Here is a 16,281-nt window from a genome sequence, read left to right as displayed (position 1 = left end):
TAATTATTCAAAACAAAAATAATTTCCATGCAGTCAAGATCCTGACACAGAATGTCCACTAATATAATTAACCTGAACAAAAAGTACAAGGTCTTCCCTACCATATTCCCAAAAACCACTTTTGTAGAAGTGAGCTCTGTCTCAAAAATTACATGGCGCATTAGTGGAAATGCACACAGCACATTACGTACACAGTTATTACAAGTGTCTACATTCTTGTAAAGGTATTGTTGAAACACTTACATAAAGCTACAAATGCAAATTTTGTATTTTAGTTGTAAAGATAACAATGCAGCTGAAACACCAAACTCAATTTTTTTCCAAACTTCTTGTGAAGAATAAATAAATCTGATAATGCTGAAAAGATTTTATTATTTGATGTTAAAAAAATATTAACTTAGCTTTTTCCATCTCAATGGCAAACTAAACCAAAATTTTTAGTTGAAACTTCATAAGTTCTTTTGGTCAAAGTAAAAGCCTTTTAACTATAGATCTTATTAAAATTTAAATAACACATTTTCAAGATCTTTAGTGATGCTGGTACATTAGTAAAAAGTACCACCATCTAAAGGTATGATTAAAAATAATGTATGAAATAGGTGAATTTCTGATAAATTCCATGGCCCTTCGACTATAAATAAAAATAAATAAATAGCATTTTTTTTGTAAGGAACAGTACCACCTCAGAAGCACTCAAGGTTAAGAGGCAGAAACAAAATATTTCAACGTAGCAAAAATCCTGAGCTCTTCAAATTTAGGTGAGGTAGAAAAGTGGGGCTAATTCCAACCACATTCCTGATGAAGCAAATCCACAGAGACTTGAAAACTGGAATAATGAAATCCACAGACATCCATAAACATTGCAATGCTGTTTTATTCTACTTTCAAAAATGCAACTGAGCTAAAAAAAAAAATTGTATTTTCACAGCGAAAGCAAAATTTTTAATTAACTAATAACACTGGACTAATGACACTTTTTCCGCTATCTGTGCTCAGCATATCCGGGAGCCTAAGTGATATGACCTGTTTCAAAAAAAACTTGGACTGAAGGCTGTTTGGCAATATTCTTTGACCTGGACAGGAAAGACAATTAAATCAATTGTGTGCAGTTTAAACACAATCAAATAATCTTCATTTTCTTTTCCAGTCATAAACAGGTAAAAGTGTCTTGAGAGTGAAGATCAATAACTACAACCCCAACAAACAATATATGTTTAAATTCCAGAATTAAGTAACTACGTGTACATTTTCACAAATATCCTTTATATGGACATACTGAAACCTGATGACACAGTTAGGCAAATTTCTGAATTACTGTGCAGACACAGTTTAAATAGGCAGTTGTTGGGTACGCTATTCTGCCAAGAACAAAAAAGCTGGGTAACAATAGCAGAAAAAAAACCAAAACCACAGTCTGAAGCAATGGCAGTAAAAAACACACTTCTCTTTTGGGGTGGACACTAACCAAGCCTTATATTTATAATCAGAGCTCTAATCCAGAGATTTTGCCATGCTACTGCAATGACCTTTCAGCCGCATTCACATGAATTATTGGAGTGTACAAGTTTTCTGTATATATAACAGGTTTCCTGTTTACTTTTTACAATTGAACCCAAAATATTGTCACTCATGCCAGCTCCCCCTGAAAAAATAGTATGACAAGAATGGCTCTCTCAATTCTCAATGCACAAAATGAGGAGACACACAAAAAACACCAAGCAAAAGGAAAAATGGCTCAGACCAAACCAAACTGAAGGTATTTTGGTCTAAAATATCTCCATATTCTGTGAAAGATACTTGATTTTTGACTGCTGTGTGGAAAACTGTGACTAACTCCTCTTGTTACAGATTTTTTCATAATATTTCTTATTGAATAATATAAGGGGGTTTTAGACGGACTAAAAATCAATGTGTTTTAATGTGTTGTTTAAAAAAATAACTTTATTGGAAAGAGAAACATCACCACATTCTCCAAATTCTCAAAAAAACTTATAGTTTTCCAGTAATGTCAGGACACAGCTACTGTGCACAGATAAGCAACTTTTAGGCACAGGCACTATTTAAATTTCTGTTTATATACGCCAAACACAATTTCCTACTCACCATCTTGCTGCTTCAACAGTCCTTGCTGGATGTATCGAATATATGTAAAGAAGTTACACACAGAAGTGATCTGAACTCATACAAAAATAATGGTGGTTAATATAATTTTGTATAGCAGTATGGAAAAAAATAACTAAATAACTATGCAAAACAAAATCACAGTAAATCTACTTACCCTGTAACGACAGAAAGGAGAAATGTAGTAATAACTGCTTGAATCTCCTAATTTGATTCTATGCTTGCATGACTTACTTTGTCCACTGAGAGCACATTTCCTACAAATATAAAGGTCATGTGATTTAATAAGCAAATCTGACATTAATGTCAAACACCTGCATGTGTTTACGGTATTAACGTAACTGCTTCATACTGGAGCAGATACGTGGGTCTTTACCTTCATTTTACATTACACTGGCAATTATTTTAGTTCCACAAGGACTAATTTCATTCCAATACTGGTGCATTTTGATGCTTTTTTGAATTTTAAAACTTTCTTCAGCTCTGGGCATGTACTTCATATTCAGTAATTCAAGTTTGGCTTGACAACTCTGGAGCAGTGGATTTCTTTAATTAACTCTTGATATGTGAAATAAGCATTATTTAAATTATCAGTTGATGTCAACATTTAAACAGATATTTTAAAAATTCCACTTGATATTGTATTTCATCATAAAAAATATCAGCCCTACAGAAGAGCAGTCAATTCTCTGAAGCCTCTCTTAAATGGATTCTAAGGCCAGCTTTGCATTTATGCCCAAATTGAAATCATATTTTATATTCAGAGTGTAAAATAATTTGGGACAAAGGAAAACAAGCTGTCTGGCAATAATTCTTTATGTTACTGTTACAAAAAGCAAAGGTAAAATAATCAAATTTACTTCTGGTATACTGCAACTATGCAGTATTCAGGAAAGCTCAGTAGTCCCCTCAAACTCTACCCCCTCCCCCGGGGGGGAAAACAAAACAAAACAAAACAAAACAAACCACACACAAAAAAACCCCACATTTAGGAAAGACGATGAATTTTTAAAAATTAGGAGAATGTGATTTATTCAGAATGTCTGTATTACAGTATCTCAGATAAACTAGGTTGTCATAGCAACCACTATTTCATTAATTTTAAAAAGCTGCTGACTCTTCTCCCTCCCATTTCTACCTCATGAAATTAGGGAGCCTAAGAACATGCAGCCTTTCAAAAGTGAAACAAAAATTACTAAGCTTCAGTGGTTCTAAACAGCAGTTCACAGGCCCTTTTAAATAGCCTGCAGCAGGTCCACAGAACCATGTGGGACAGGAGAAAACTGAAGTGTGTATATGACTTTCCATAACAGTTTATGAGGACTGACAGCAGTGCATCAATACAAGAATTCCTAGAGCAGCTGAAGCAAGCTGATCACAATGTCAGTCTAGTTTTTGTCAGAAGACAGACAAACTTTCAGTGCTAGGAAAATAAAACCTTTTTTTCCTTCTGGCTACATAATTACCTTCTATATGTTGTCTTCCATTACACAGGGTTAAATGCTGGCACAATGGTTACTACTGATGACTCAGTTCTGTGCTGTACGGCACACATGCATCTTAGTGCTTTGTTACCCATGGGGACAATTATTTGAGTCTTGTGGGGAAACCCAGCTGTCTAAGGCAGCACTTACTGCACACCATCACAGGCATCATTCAGTACCTTCTGTATAGCAAGAACCTTTCTTTACTACTATCATGGCTCTTCACCCTCTACTCCTTATTTTCCTATTGGGCTATTGCCCGCTATTTTACACATCTGTTTCCCCATGCAACTGTACAACAAAACAGTCTTTAAAAACATCACTCTAGTTTTTGTTATTATTTATTACAGTTTGTCTATATTATGTATTTCAATAAAAATAGTGCTATACACTGTATAATAATAAAAATCTGAAGCTGCTACTCTGATTCAGTGAAAATTGGAACATCTGTTTCCCATTCGGTGCCAGTGATCATATATAAGGCAAAGCCCATTTGCTGTCAAATTACACTTAAACACTGCACATTCCTCACCTATTAATTATTAACAAGCAACACCACAAAAGTTATTTATTGATAAAAACAGCTGGAAAAATGAGAAAGGAATATGCCTGAACTTTTGATATAGCTAAAATAACTAAATTACAATTTGTGCACTGTCATCTCAAAATGTTAATCTGTATCTAGCCAACTAATTAAAGATTTCACAAGTTCTAATTAAAAAATTATACTACACTGGAGTAAACATTAAAAATATGAAGAAATTTCTGAATGATGCAATTGAGTCTCCTAAGTATTTAATAATGTCAAGATACAGGGATGTTGCTTGAACCACAATGGCTTTAAATCAATTTGTCAACTGGTTTTCAACGACATGACTTGTTTCAGTAGTTTCTGCCTGTCCAGATTCTCTACTGCACTCGTGGAACACAGCTCACAGTGGCAGATCTTGGAAATAAGTTCACTAGCCCTTGAGCAGCTCTGTTATTGGTGCAGCCCTTCTAAGGAGGAGCTGTTACAGCTCAAAAAGTGTGTTTCCTAGAGACAGGAATAAGTTAAGGAATATATATGAATGCCTGAATTTTGTAGGCTAGATAGGATCAAAGACTAAGTCATATAACACAATTTTCATTTTATACAGCTTCTTTAAAGAGACAGTAAAGAATTCTGAGATACATTAATTGTAGTTTCTCTTCCACTCAAAATAGAGGAAAAACAGGGACTAAAAAGCAATAGTAATGAGAAAAAAAAATCTTGAAGAGTCAGATGAGACATTTTCATGCAAGTTTTCTATCATAAAATTGAGCTCTCTCAAATCAAATATTAAGAGTGCATTGTCAACTTATCCAAAAGATCTCCCACAGAAAAGTCATGTCTTTCTCAAGATCTGGAAGGCTCCAGATTAACACTGACCTTCTTTGTTTACTCTGACATATGCTGAAGCACACTACAAGTCCCCTCCTTCACATCCATCAAAGCCTCATTGCCTCAGGGCAAGTCCCTCCCACCTAACTTCAACATCTGTGTCAGTAGCTGACAACAAGTCTTGCTTCAGATTCCTCTGAGGCTACTCCATAATTTCTAAAACAACCTTCCTCCACTCACCTTCATTCTTATTTCATTTAATTCCTCCTGCTCAAATTCAGAGGATTTACTCTATATATCTCTCTTCAAATCCTTCAGCTACCTTTGTCAGTGTCCTACATATGTCCTAAATTTCTTATGTCACAAATCCTCCAGATGTCAGATATTCAGCCTGTACTACTTCAACACCTATTTCTTTCATGATGCTTTCCAGCTGAGCGCCCCTAGTTCAAAAGCATCTGTTTTAAATATCAGGATGGTCTTCTCCAAAGAGATCTCTCTTACTTTTGGGGTCAATGCATCATAAGTGAAGCACAAAGCTCTCCCCGAAAGATAAGGTTTGTTTCATGTTACTCTCTTATAAAGTTCCATTTATTAGTTGCTTACTGTCCCATAAAATTTTGTAACAACCATCTCAAAGTCTTAGGAAATTAAACTTAAGATACACAAATTTGACTGAGGTCATCAGTTGATAGCAGTTTCTTAAACCAAGAGATATCTCAAATTAGTCAAGATTACCCTTCTTGTTATTTTGACATACTTTGGTCCCCCACATTCAACTGCAGAAGCTTTCACAAATCGAACAGGTTGCAAGCCAACAGGTTCAATGCTCAAAGTGTTGTTTTCAACAGCTTCCAGAACAGCTGAGGCCAACTGCAAGAGAAATTTAGAAAGCAGTTATAAACAGCTCTTCTTTATCTTCTTTATCCATTGCCAAAGCAGTGACATAGTTCTTCTTCTGGAAAGTTAAGAACACAGCAAAAAATCAGCTCACCGAACAGAAATTCTATTACAAATGAGATTTTGCTTTCATCATTGAGCAGGAAGTCCCATTTCCAAGCTCCTGCTTAAATTCTGCCCTCCAAATAACCCTGCCTTCCCTGAGGCAAAGTAACTTCTTTACAGTCAGGAATGTAGTCAAGCATGATTAAAAAGCTAACAGTATCTTCAGCCATTCCTCATATGCCCAAATAGCACATACATTTGTACACGCTGTGTTCTTGTCAGAGACTGAATATGGCACAAACTTTATTTTTAAAATCAGTCTAATTTTATTGTGTTATATGAGAGATACAAAATTATGCAGCATGCTTCTTTATCTTGAATAAAACAAGTCAATATTTAACTTTTTTAGTTTTTAGAAAGGTGTTCAAACAAGTAAGACTGAACAATATACAGAAAAGCCAACACAATATATAGAAAAGCCAGTTGCAACTTTCAAACACTAGTCTAATTAAAACAAAGTGCAACCTTGCTCAGATTTTTTTATGTTAATTCTTTAGAAACACACAATCACAAGACACTAGAAATGGGATCATCTTGCTTGATTTGCCCAAGGCCATTACTGTTTCAAGTAATAGCCATTACCTGATTTTAAAAAAGGTGCAATTTATGTTATTAACGAAATAATTTTGTACTAAGGTTCCTTCCTACTCAATAATAAAGGTATTTCTTCATTGTACTCTGAGTATTTTTTAAAACAGAATGTTAGTATTAAAGTAGTTCATGTGAAATGCTCCTCCTCTGTCATCTCCCAAAAGCCAAACACTATACATATACACAGGAGGCTACTGACAGTTGATGTAATACTTCACCCATTCAGATAACTGCATTTCCAATCATTCAATAACACATGTCTAATTTATTGTTTGGTTAACTGCACATTAGCCTATCAATAGTCAAGTGAAAACAGAAGTCGGTCACTACACACAGCATCTGAAAACAATAAATTATGTAACTGACAAGTGTGAGAAGCCTCATTCTTCCCTTAAGAGGCAACACAAACCTACAGTGATTATATTAACACTGAAGCGCAAAAAAACCAAAATTAAGTTGCGGGGAAAGACAACAGAATGGCCTACTTCCATATACTGAAGCAGTAATTTAATTCCCATAGTAACCAAGTAAACGTTTTAGTGGGAGAGGTTCATATGATGGTGTACACCAACCATAACAAACTGGTATACAATTAACTGAAAAACTGTGCATGCTTATGGCCAGGAAGTAACCATAGATGAAAAGCATGGGACAAGAACATAACACCTCCTGAAAACAACAGATAAAAATTACAAAGAAAATGCAGGATTTTCTATGTGAGGTATTTATTTTACTGAGAAAAAGTATCAATACTTAGGGCTTTAAAATTTCTCATTTCAATAAAGATCTAAGAATATGCTCCCTTTCCTTACTGATACCTCAACTACAATAAATGCTGCTTAAGAACAAAAACAAGTAAAGCAGATGGAACTGCAATCTCAAGATACGTAAAACTCCAGTCTTTCCTCTGTATGGGAGAATATGTTCAATTCCTCTAAAACTCTATTTCCAAACTGCCCCCATTGAATAAAAAATCCCAAAGTCCAATTCTTGTAACGCAAAGCTCTTCAAGAAAACTCCCAGACTTGCTTGCAGTCTCCTCTGACTGATCTGAGAGAAAGTTGGTTCACAAAATTAAATATATTGGTCTCTACTGCCCCCCTATATTAACAAGAGATTGTGACAGGACACTGTTTTTACACTACCTTTGAAGTGGCAGGAATAAAACCTCCACTCATTTTTACAAACACCAGATTCTGAAAGATAGGAGTAACACTTACAAGAAGTAGCCCTAAAAAGGGCTGTTCCATATCTGGAACAGTAAAAGAAAAAAAATGGCCAATACTTCAGACTAAACTTTAGCACTTCACTGGAAACTGTCACACACTAATGAAACAAAAATGGTTACACTTCATATTAAAAACAATTCAATAGTCTATTGGGTTCTTGTAATACATTTCAAGGGAAGTGTCAGTGACCACATTTAGAACATTTCCATTACCTCACTTTTTGAGAAGGTTAAACATGGAAAAATATCTTCCCGATAAATTTTGTCCAAGAAAGGACACGTTCTGTCCATAGTAGGTTCATCCTTCCAAGATCTAAATTCATTGTACAAGGATAAGTCAGCCTAGAACACACAAAGATTCGCATATTTTAGTACTGCAATTATCACACCATTGTCTGTCATTTGCAAATATCCACAGGTAAATAATGAGTATTAAAATGTTTTCCATTGCACTGTGAAAGAATGCTATCGTGGTCCAACTATGAACACCTTCTTAAATCCACTCTCTTGAGACTGTAAATATAAGCAAATTAAATATATCATTTTCAAGGCACAGATATAATTGATTTACTGGTCACCACCACACCAGGGACAAGCTAATTACTTCTCCCCCATTTCGTAAGCTTTCAGGGTAGCTTTGAAAAACTTAAATGTTTTTTAAAAAAAAAGTAAAAAATTAGTTTCCTTCTTGATGCATCTTCATTACAGTATTTTAGTACACCTACAGTTCTGTGAGTTACAGAAAAGCAAAGAAATTCAAAGAAAACAACTTCAATCCTAGACATCTTACATGTTCACCCTCCGTCTGACTATAACATGCTGCTTTCCAAACACTGAAAGAAAATAGACTAAACACACTAAATATACCAACAGAAGAAAACGGGAAGTCAATGTACAAATCAATTGAAAGTAAGCTGTTATTCTTCATTTTTCATCTTTATGCCCAAACTCTCTCCTTTACCACCCAACAGAAAGGCAAGGATATTCACTGGGAATGATTTATGAGCCTGCTGCCCTACAGCTCCTCTAATCCAAGAGGAAATGCTAAAACAACCCATTTAATCGTGCTAGGAGTAACCCTGCTCTGTTTACCTGCTTTGAAAACATCTTGTTTTGTCATCTCCACACTGAGATCACTTAGCAGTAGGAAGGTGGCTGTCCAGTCCGGTGTTCCAGAGATCTGTACTAGATTTCTATTAAAAATATACATTCACAGTATGGGACAGCCTGTCCCATGGGCTGGCTACCCACTAACAGCTAGAGCGCACTGAGGTGTTCCCAAAACACATCATCTGGTTTAGGGTTACTTGAGAAAAATGTCATGGGCTCCAGGACATGAACCAAGCAGAATAGGGTAAGTGTTTGTGACACATGCTACTAATCCAACATAAAAGACTACTGCCAGTCCCTAATGGGATATGAAACACCATCCTGCTCCCCAGATGCAACACCATCCTCAGATTGGTTTTGACATTCTGCTTCAGCATCTTTTCCCCTCCAACTGATTAAATCCCTTTCTTGTACTACAGAAGACCTATACTCCTAAAACTATGAGAATGATGCACACTGCAGGCAAAAGGCAAGCCAGGATGTGAATTTAAAGTTTTGCATTATTCAAAACAAATAAGATAGGTAAGATAACGGAAGAGGGAAAGATACAATGTATGCTAAAAATTGATTTTTAATCAGTGTGCTGCTTTGAATCAGCCTCATTCAGTCTTTTTTATTTTCCCCACGCACTACCCCTCCTCTGAGTCCCCAGCACTTTGCCATTCTTCTACATACACCTTTAGGGGAGTTCTTTTGTCAGAGTTTTTTGGTTTCACTTCATTATTTTTCTTTTCCTTGAAGAGCAACCTAGAAAAATTAGACTAGAAAATTTGTTTTCCATTAGAGCTACTTGCTTTTATACTCTTGTACAATCAGGAACAACCATCTTAATTAAGCTAGTCCATAAATGTTCTGGTTGGTAAGCCACCAACTTCATTGCACAATTCAATAGGTTCAACTTGCTCCCTACCTTAAATCCTATCTCAGGTCTGGCTTTAAAATTAATCTAATCAAGAGATATCAGCACAAAAGCATTTCTTTTTGATTTGTACTATAGGATTCTAAACATTGAGATGCATCTCTTATCATCTTGATAATTTTCTAGATTTAACTCAATTTTACCCAAATCCCCAGTTATAAAGAAGTTGCCTTGAAAAAACTGTTCAGTGAACGTAGCTTGGTGCTCTTCCTTTCCATTCTACAATGTGATACATATGTATCTCCTCCCTGCCTTAACTTATATTTTCATTAGGTCACAGTTTTGATTACTGCAAATTAAATATACAGCCAAATGCAATAATAATTCTAGTTAAATTTTTAATGTTTTCATTTACAGTAAAATACAACATCAGTGAAACATTTTAGTTCTCTGAACAACGCTGATGCATTCATCAGCATTTACAGTGAGTGGATGCTACCTGCCTGCTTAAGATCCAGGCAGCTATTCAGCTTATCTCAATCTTTTTAATATGTAAAAGCATTAGAAATGGTTATTTATCCTAGGAGGTTACTACCACATGCTAGGATATATTTCTCTGGGATGCTGGCACCTTTCTAGTTCCACTGCAACTTAGGGAAGACAGCCAACCACTCCTAACTCTGTCTACATTCCACAGAGAAACCTGAGAGTTGACATGTATTTACACCCAGCTCCATCCAACACCTCTAGGTGACAGACTCTCCTTAAGGGTCCAAAGCTATATTCCCCACACCAAAAGGCCACTGCATAGCCCCAAATAAGGAAACTCTCAGGCTCCCTTTTGAAGTCGAGTCACTAAACATTAGAAGGGTAAGACATGCAAAGGGCAATTTAACTCAGCGGCAAGAATATTTAGCAAGAAGGGAAGAGAACTAGGGTTTCAGACCCAGCTCCCAGAAGTGCAACCACAAAGCACTGGATAACAAAAGCAGCTGGCAAGACACATCTCTCCTGCTTAAAATGATGTCCTAGCCACCATGCCAAAGGTAGTCTTGCTTTCTTCACCCCATGCTACATTCCATTAAATACTCCTGCTCAGAAGAGAAATAGGAAGACTCTAGTCCCAGTGGGTGGAAAATCCATGTGTTTCTTAGTGATTCCCTTTGCTGTCACGGGAAGAACAGTCACCAGTTTGAGCAGCCTTGAGCACCCTCAAAGCGTCTCCTTAAGCAGCCAACAAAAAGGAGACTGAACTAAAGAAAAATGTCAGGCAGACTGATTCTTCTGCAGCATATCCTTCACATTCACCACTTTCTCTCCACAAGAAATTGAGGAAAAACAAATTTCTCCCCTCTCTCGCTCTTGCCTAACACTTAAAAAATTCATGGAGTCACGACCGCAATGTGATGCTTACAAAGTATTGGTATTCCATCCCAGTTCTCCCTTTTTGGGAGGGTAACAAGGATTCTGTTTTAGTAAGGAAAATATACTGGATATCACTGAAAGTGGGTAGGCAGGCTGTAAATCTTCGAATTTCTTTTTTTTTTTTTTTTTTTGAGTATGAAACCAAAACTGAAAGATGCCTTTATTTTCTAGGTTTATTGTAAAAAGGTGTCTAGGACAAATCTAATTACTAATGACTGGCAAAATAAAGTATAAAAATGGCCACTTTGAACCACATTAGATATCCAGTTGGCCTGACCCTCTGACAATGGCCAGCAGCCACAGAGTTGGTTGAAGAGACATATGAGCAGAAAGACAGTGACATGTATTTATTTTACAGCCTCAAAACTTCTAGCAATCTTGTAGTAAAAGAAGCTTCCTAAGCCAAATGTCATATCTGTCTTCTATAAACCTTGAGAGGCTTTCTTTTGTCACTTTGCATATTTTGAACACATTTATATTTTTAATCTTGCTACCTTGTAACAGTGGGTAAAGTTTCATTATGTACTGATTGAAAATTATTTTTCTTTTAGTTTCCAGAGTTTTCTTATTACAAGAATTCATTAATAATTGTTCGTCATTCACCCTCCCCTTCCCCATGTCACCTGAGATTGCAGAGATTTTTCTTCTACCTCAAGTATCTCTCTCTACACAGAAATCCTTACATAGGTTTGACCACTTATGTCACACTTGCTCATATTGTCATTATGTGATGAAGATGATATAGCTGCATGCATAGAAACACACATTTACTACATGTTTATACAGCAGTATAATGCTTTTTCTTTTGCTATTTATTTCTTTCCTAAAAACTCCTAAGTCTCTGTTGGTCTTTGACAACCACTGAGCACTGAGATGGTGTTTGCAGACAATGATGAACAAGGATGCTCCCTTGTTTTCTTTTTCCAGCACCATGTAGCTCTTTCCAAGTTCTCAACTGCAAGCTTGCTAATTGCATTTTTCCCTACTTGCCTCAATTGTCAAACTTATTTAGAATTTCATCTGCTGTGAAATAAGCTCCCTCTCAACTCTTTGATCAGTTTTTGTAACTACCATTCCAAGGACTCAGGTAGGAACCTCTCCCCTCAGTATTTCCCCATTTTCAGATACACGAGTACATTCTTTTTAAAAAAAAAAAAAAAATTAAAAAAATCACACAGGCCCTTGTAATTCCAGTGGTAATTCTCCTCCTGCTCTCTAATAAGTCATTGTTTATGTCTTTTCCCTGGCCTCTTTCACCCATTATTTATATATAAAATTACTCCTTCTCTATGATAGCTAATACAACATTTATGGAAGTTTATGAACTTTCAGCAAAGGACTTCGTAAAAAGTCACCAGGACTTATCATTCACTTCTATTGCTTTGGTTTATTGTTTGGGTTTTTTTTTAATTACCATCTTTAAATTACTAAATCCAATATTTGAAATCTTATTTCAGTTTCCCTTAATGATTCAAAGGTAAACAAGACTTGGAAAGCCCACCACCTTATTGGTATGTAAGTGAAGTTCTTTCACTAATGAAAAATACCTCTAAAATAGTCAGCATTACATGAAGATTTAATACATACTAAATTTATTGTGAGTAAAACAAAACAATAAAGCCACTTTATCAGCAAATATAGAACAATCCTTATACTTTTACCTCTTTACAGTCTTTCACAATTGGCTGCATCATGGTAAGGTCCTGATGACTGCCGCCCATAGCACTGCTTGTACTCTTGTTTCTTGCATGGCCTTTCTTAAAAGGAGTTTTTCCACCAGACTGAAACTCCTTAGTTGGAGACGTTGGTGAAGTAGACAGTACTAGTGTTTTCAATGCTGCTACTTCAGCCTGGAGGACATCAATCTTCAGAGGGGTGGGGGAAGAAAAAGTCATTAACAAACAAAAAAATATATTAGGCTAAGAATATGTTGAATCAATGGACAAAATCTCCAGCTATTTTGGTTCAAATCAAGACGTCATCTTCTAACAATACTACCACACAGATGCCTATGCAATTGCATATTGTAGCAACACTCGCTTCCTATGTACCTTGCTGGCTATCTGACATGATGCTAAAAACACCCTGTCCAGGTGTGTTAGCCAAGAATACGTCAAGCAACACAAAAACATTTAGTATATATTCTAATATAAGGTATACAGGTAATGTTCTATCTATATCTATATGACTCATGCTTTAGATTTAAAACCATGTGAAAAGACAAAGCAAGCAAGCTAGAAAAAAGCTCACCTTTCCTTGTGCTTCTTTTAACTGTTTTTCTGCTGCAGCTTGTTTGACATTTGCTTCTTTAACCATTTTGTGTGCTTCCTATAAAAAATGTTTATCTAGTGTAAATGCCTCACACAAATTTATGAAAAATCCAACAACTAAGGACATACTTTTGCTTCACAGAGACTACTTGTGAATATTAAGTTGTGCAATAGTCAGAAATGAAATAGTTACATTTAAAAAAAACCCTACAAATCTATCATTTCAATTCATCACTGGCCCACCAAGTCTCTTCCCCTTGGTCCTGAGCCTGGATTCGGAAATTCAGCAACTCCACCCACCTCCCTCCAGCAGGAACAATACCTGTCATGAACACCAGGTTCCAGTCACGCTTCAGTGGCTGACAAGTTCCTTGACCCCCAGGGAAAGACTGAACCAGCAGCAACAAAAGCAACATGGGCACAGTGGCACATTCAAAAGAAATTCTACCTTCTAACCAGAATAACCAGTTTTAGATGAAGGAACCAGTCAAACAACTATGAAGTCTAAATTCTTGCCATCAGTAAAACAGACAAAGCAACAGCATAAAAACAGTTTGCCATTTAATAAACATTTCTTAAGTAGAACAGAAAAAGCACTAAAAAACCAATCCAAGTGAAGAAACAAGGCTAAGCCAATAAAGAAAAAAGCATAAAAGGACAGTATTTTGAACATCCTTTTACCTCATACCCTTAAGCCTTTTGTCTGTATAATGTATTTGCTTAGGCTCTGATCCAGCAATTTGCACCTATTATCAGATTACTGTCCTCATGTGATACTTACTGAAAGCAACAAAAATCGAAATATGTGAGCCACCAACTAAAGTACTTGGGATAGGATGCTTTTCATATCTGTAAAGCGCCTAGCACATCTGGACGCTATATAAATATAACAAAAAAGTTTGTACACCATCATACCAAGAGATCTGGCTCCCGCTGGCATACAACACAGCTGTGTAATATGGGTTTGTAAAATTTTCTTAAGTAACAAGACACATGCAGGAATGGGAACATACACATTTATACAATGTGTACAAATACATTTAACATTGATCATGCAGTTTCTGCTCAGTGATGCACCTTTGAAAGCAAGGCATGTTACTGTGCTATTACAGTGTAATAATGTATTATATGAATCCAGCTGTGCGAAACAAGTCTCAATCCTCCACTGGGATGAATTAATATAAGCTCTAGCATATCCACTAACATGGTTGCTGAAATTAGTGGGATTCAGAATAAAACATGATTTCAAGGGTTGCAGATCCCAGTGAAAAAAAAAAAAAAAATCAATAAACCTCACCACTGTGTCCTGTTAGGGCCTCTTAGTGAAATCAAATTACAAAATAAAACTCAATTAACATGCCTGTAACAGTCTGAACAATGCAAACTTAAACTATTATTACGAATACACTATATTTCAAACATAGTTTTAACAAACTGACACATTATTCTAAGTTATGAAATGTCATAAAAATAAAATTTTACTGATAATTTCATTTTTGTTCCTCTACAGTTAAAATATCTGCCCAATATTATTCTTCCCTCCTCATACACAGGTATTTACACTAAAAGGTACCCTTCCAGTCTACTATTTGTTTTTTTACACATAGGAATTGCTTAATATTTCAAGTAAACTTGCCCTGCCAGAATGATGAAACAAAACCCATAGAGCAGTTTTTAATTTTGATTTTTGCATGTCAGTATTTTCAAGCTTCTTAATAGCACTCTTATACCAATGCAACATCATAGATTTAAACACTGCTTCTAAAACATATCTAATGTTGTATCCTTATGCATATGCCGAAAGACAATACTTATGATTTAGTAAACATATAAATCATCCACAGATTATGAAATTTATTCTGACAGTTAAAGATATCACAATTTAGGCCTGAGGCATTCCTACATAAATTCCTAAGATAAAATGAGAACTGGTCCTTCTTCAAGGATGGATTTAGGTTTTCTTGCTGTATAATGGAATCTCACAATCTTTGGTGGCGCTACTGCCTTTTCTTCAAATGAAGGAGTCCTACTTAAAGGTCAGGTTTCTCACTTGGTAACTAGGTTTCACCCTGGTTCATCACTCAATGCTAACGTTTCTTTTCAAGTCTGTGGGTGTAGCATGCTGCCAGACCCAAAATTCAGAAGCTGAAAACATGATTAAGTTATGTACTTGCTACCTCCATTGATCTGGAACTATGTTATTTTTTTATTTAGTCACCATGGCAACCCCAAATTTAGCTCTTATCTAGATAGCCTTGTTGTCAGACAGAGAAGCTGTCTCAAAATAGTTATGCCAAAAAATAAGCTGATATATTTTCCTTATTTTCCTCATTTTGTGTCTAGGTGGATTGACAAGCTCAATAAGATGTCTCTCATCTAAGTGAAAAGTCTGCTGCTTGCTCTTAAGCCTCTACTTCAACACCCAGGTCTTCAAGACACAAATCCCTTTATAAGCTTATTGCAGAAAAATTCAGCATACAGTATACTGGTTCTACATAAAACATCTGGCTCAGCTTCCTTTAAGTATATCACATCGAAGACTCCAACAAACCTCAAACAGACTAGCTGTAAGTTCTTCCAATTCCTGTCCAAGTTGATCTCGCACTTTAGAAAGCCTTTCACATTCTTCATCTTTTAACTTCAGCTCCTATGGAAAATTGAAAGTTATTTATTCTGACTTAGAGTAGTAATTTGGCCTTTTAAAGCTAATACCAAAAGAGAGGGGGAACAAAAAGAAATAAATAATCAGAGGAGTATAAAACCTCTGCTAAACAAAGCCTTTCAAAATATTAATCTTAACACTAAAAACAGTTAAGTTAATGCTA

General features: G+C 35.8%; 1 protein-coding gene across 2 annotated transcripts in view; it reads right to left on the bottom strand.

Moving 5' to 3' along the window:
* RAB3IP (RAB3A interacting protein) overlaps nucleotides 1-16,281 on the bottom strand; it is a 36,241-nt gene that overhangs the window by 956 nt on the left and 19,004 nt on the right. The window contains exons 4-10 of one of the 2 annotated variants that reach the window (XM_027893240.1): nucleotides 16,008-16,103; nucleotides 13,437-13,514; nucleotides 12,848-13,051; nucleotides 8,006-8,134; nucleotides 5,729-5,841; nucleotides 2,279-2,378; nucleotides 2,104-2,173 (exon numbers count right to left, since the gene is read on the bottom strand). In XM_027893240.1, the coding sequence (XP_027749041.1) occupies nucleotides 2,104-2,173; nucleotides 2,279-2,378; nucleotides 5,729-5,841; nucleotides 8,006-8,134; nucleotides 12,848-13,051; nucleotides 13,437-13,514; nucleotides 16,008-16,103 (790 nt within the window). The remainder of the gene's footprint in view (nucleotides 1-2,103; nucleotides 2,174-2,278; nucleotides 2,379-5,728; nucleotides 5,842-8,005; nucleotides 8,135-12,847; nucleotides 13,052-13,436; nucleotides 13,515-16,007; nucleotides 16,104-16,281) is intronic. The other variant, XM_027893241.1, reaches the window with a different exon arrangement.

This window comes from Empidonax traillii, unplaced genomic scaffold (assembly GCF_003031625.1).
Source record: "Empidonax traillii isolate 1590-97213 ecotype Southwest subspecies unplaced genomic scaffold, ASM303162v1 scaffold385:size1130455, whole genome shotgun sequence".
NCBI lineage: Eukaryota > Metazoa > Chordata > Aves > Passeriformes > Tyrannidae > Empidonax > Empidonax traillii.
Note: the sequence above shows the minus strand (reverse complement) of the source record. Positions and strands in the feature narration are given on the sequence as shown.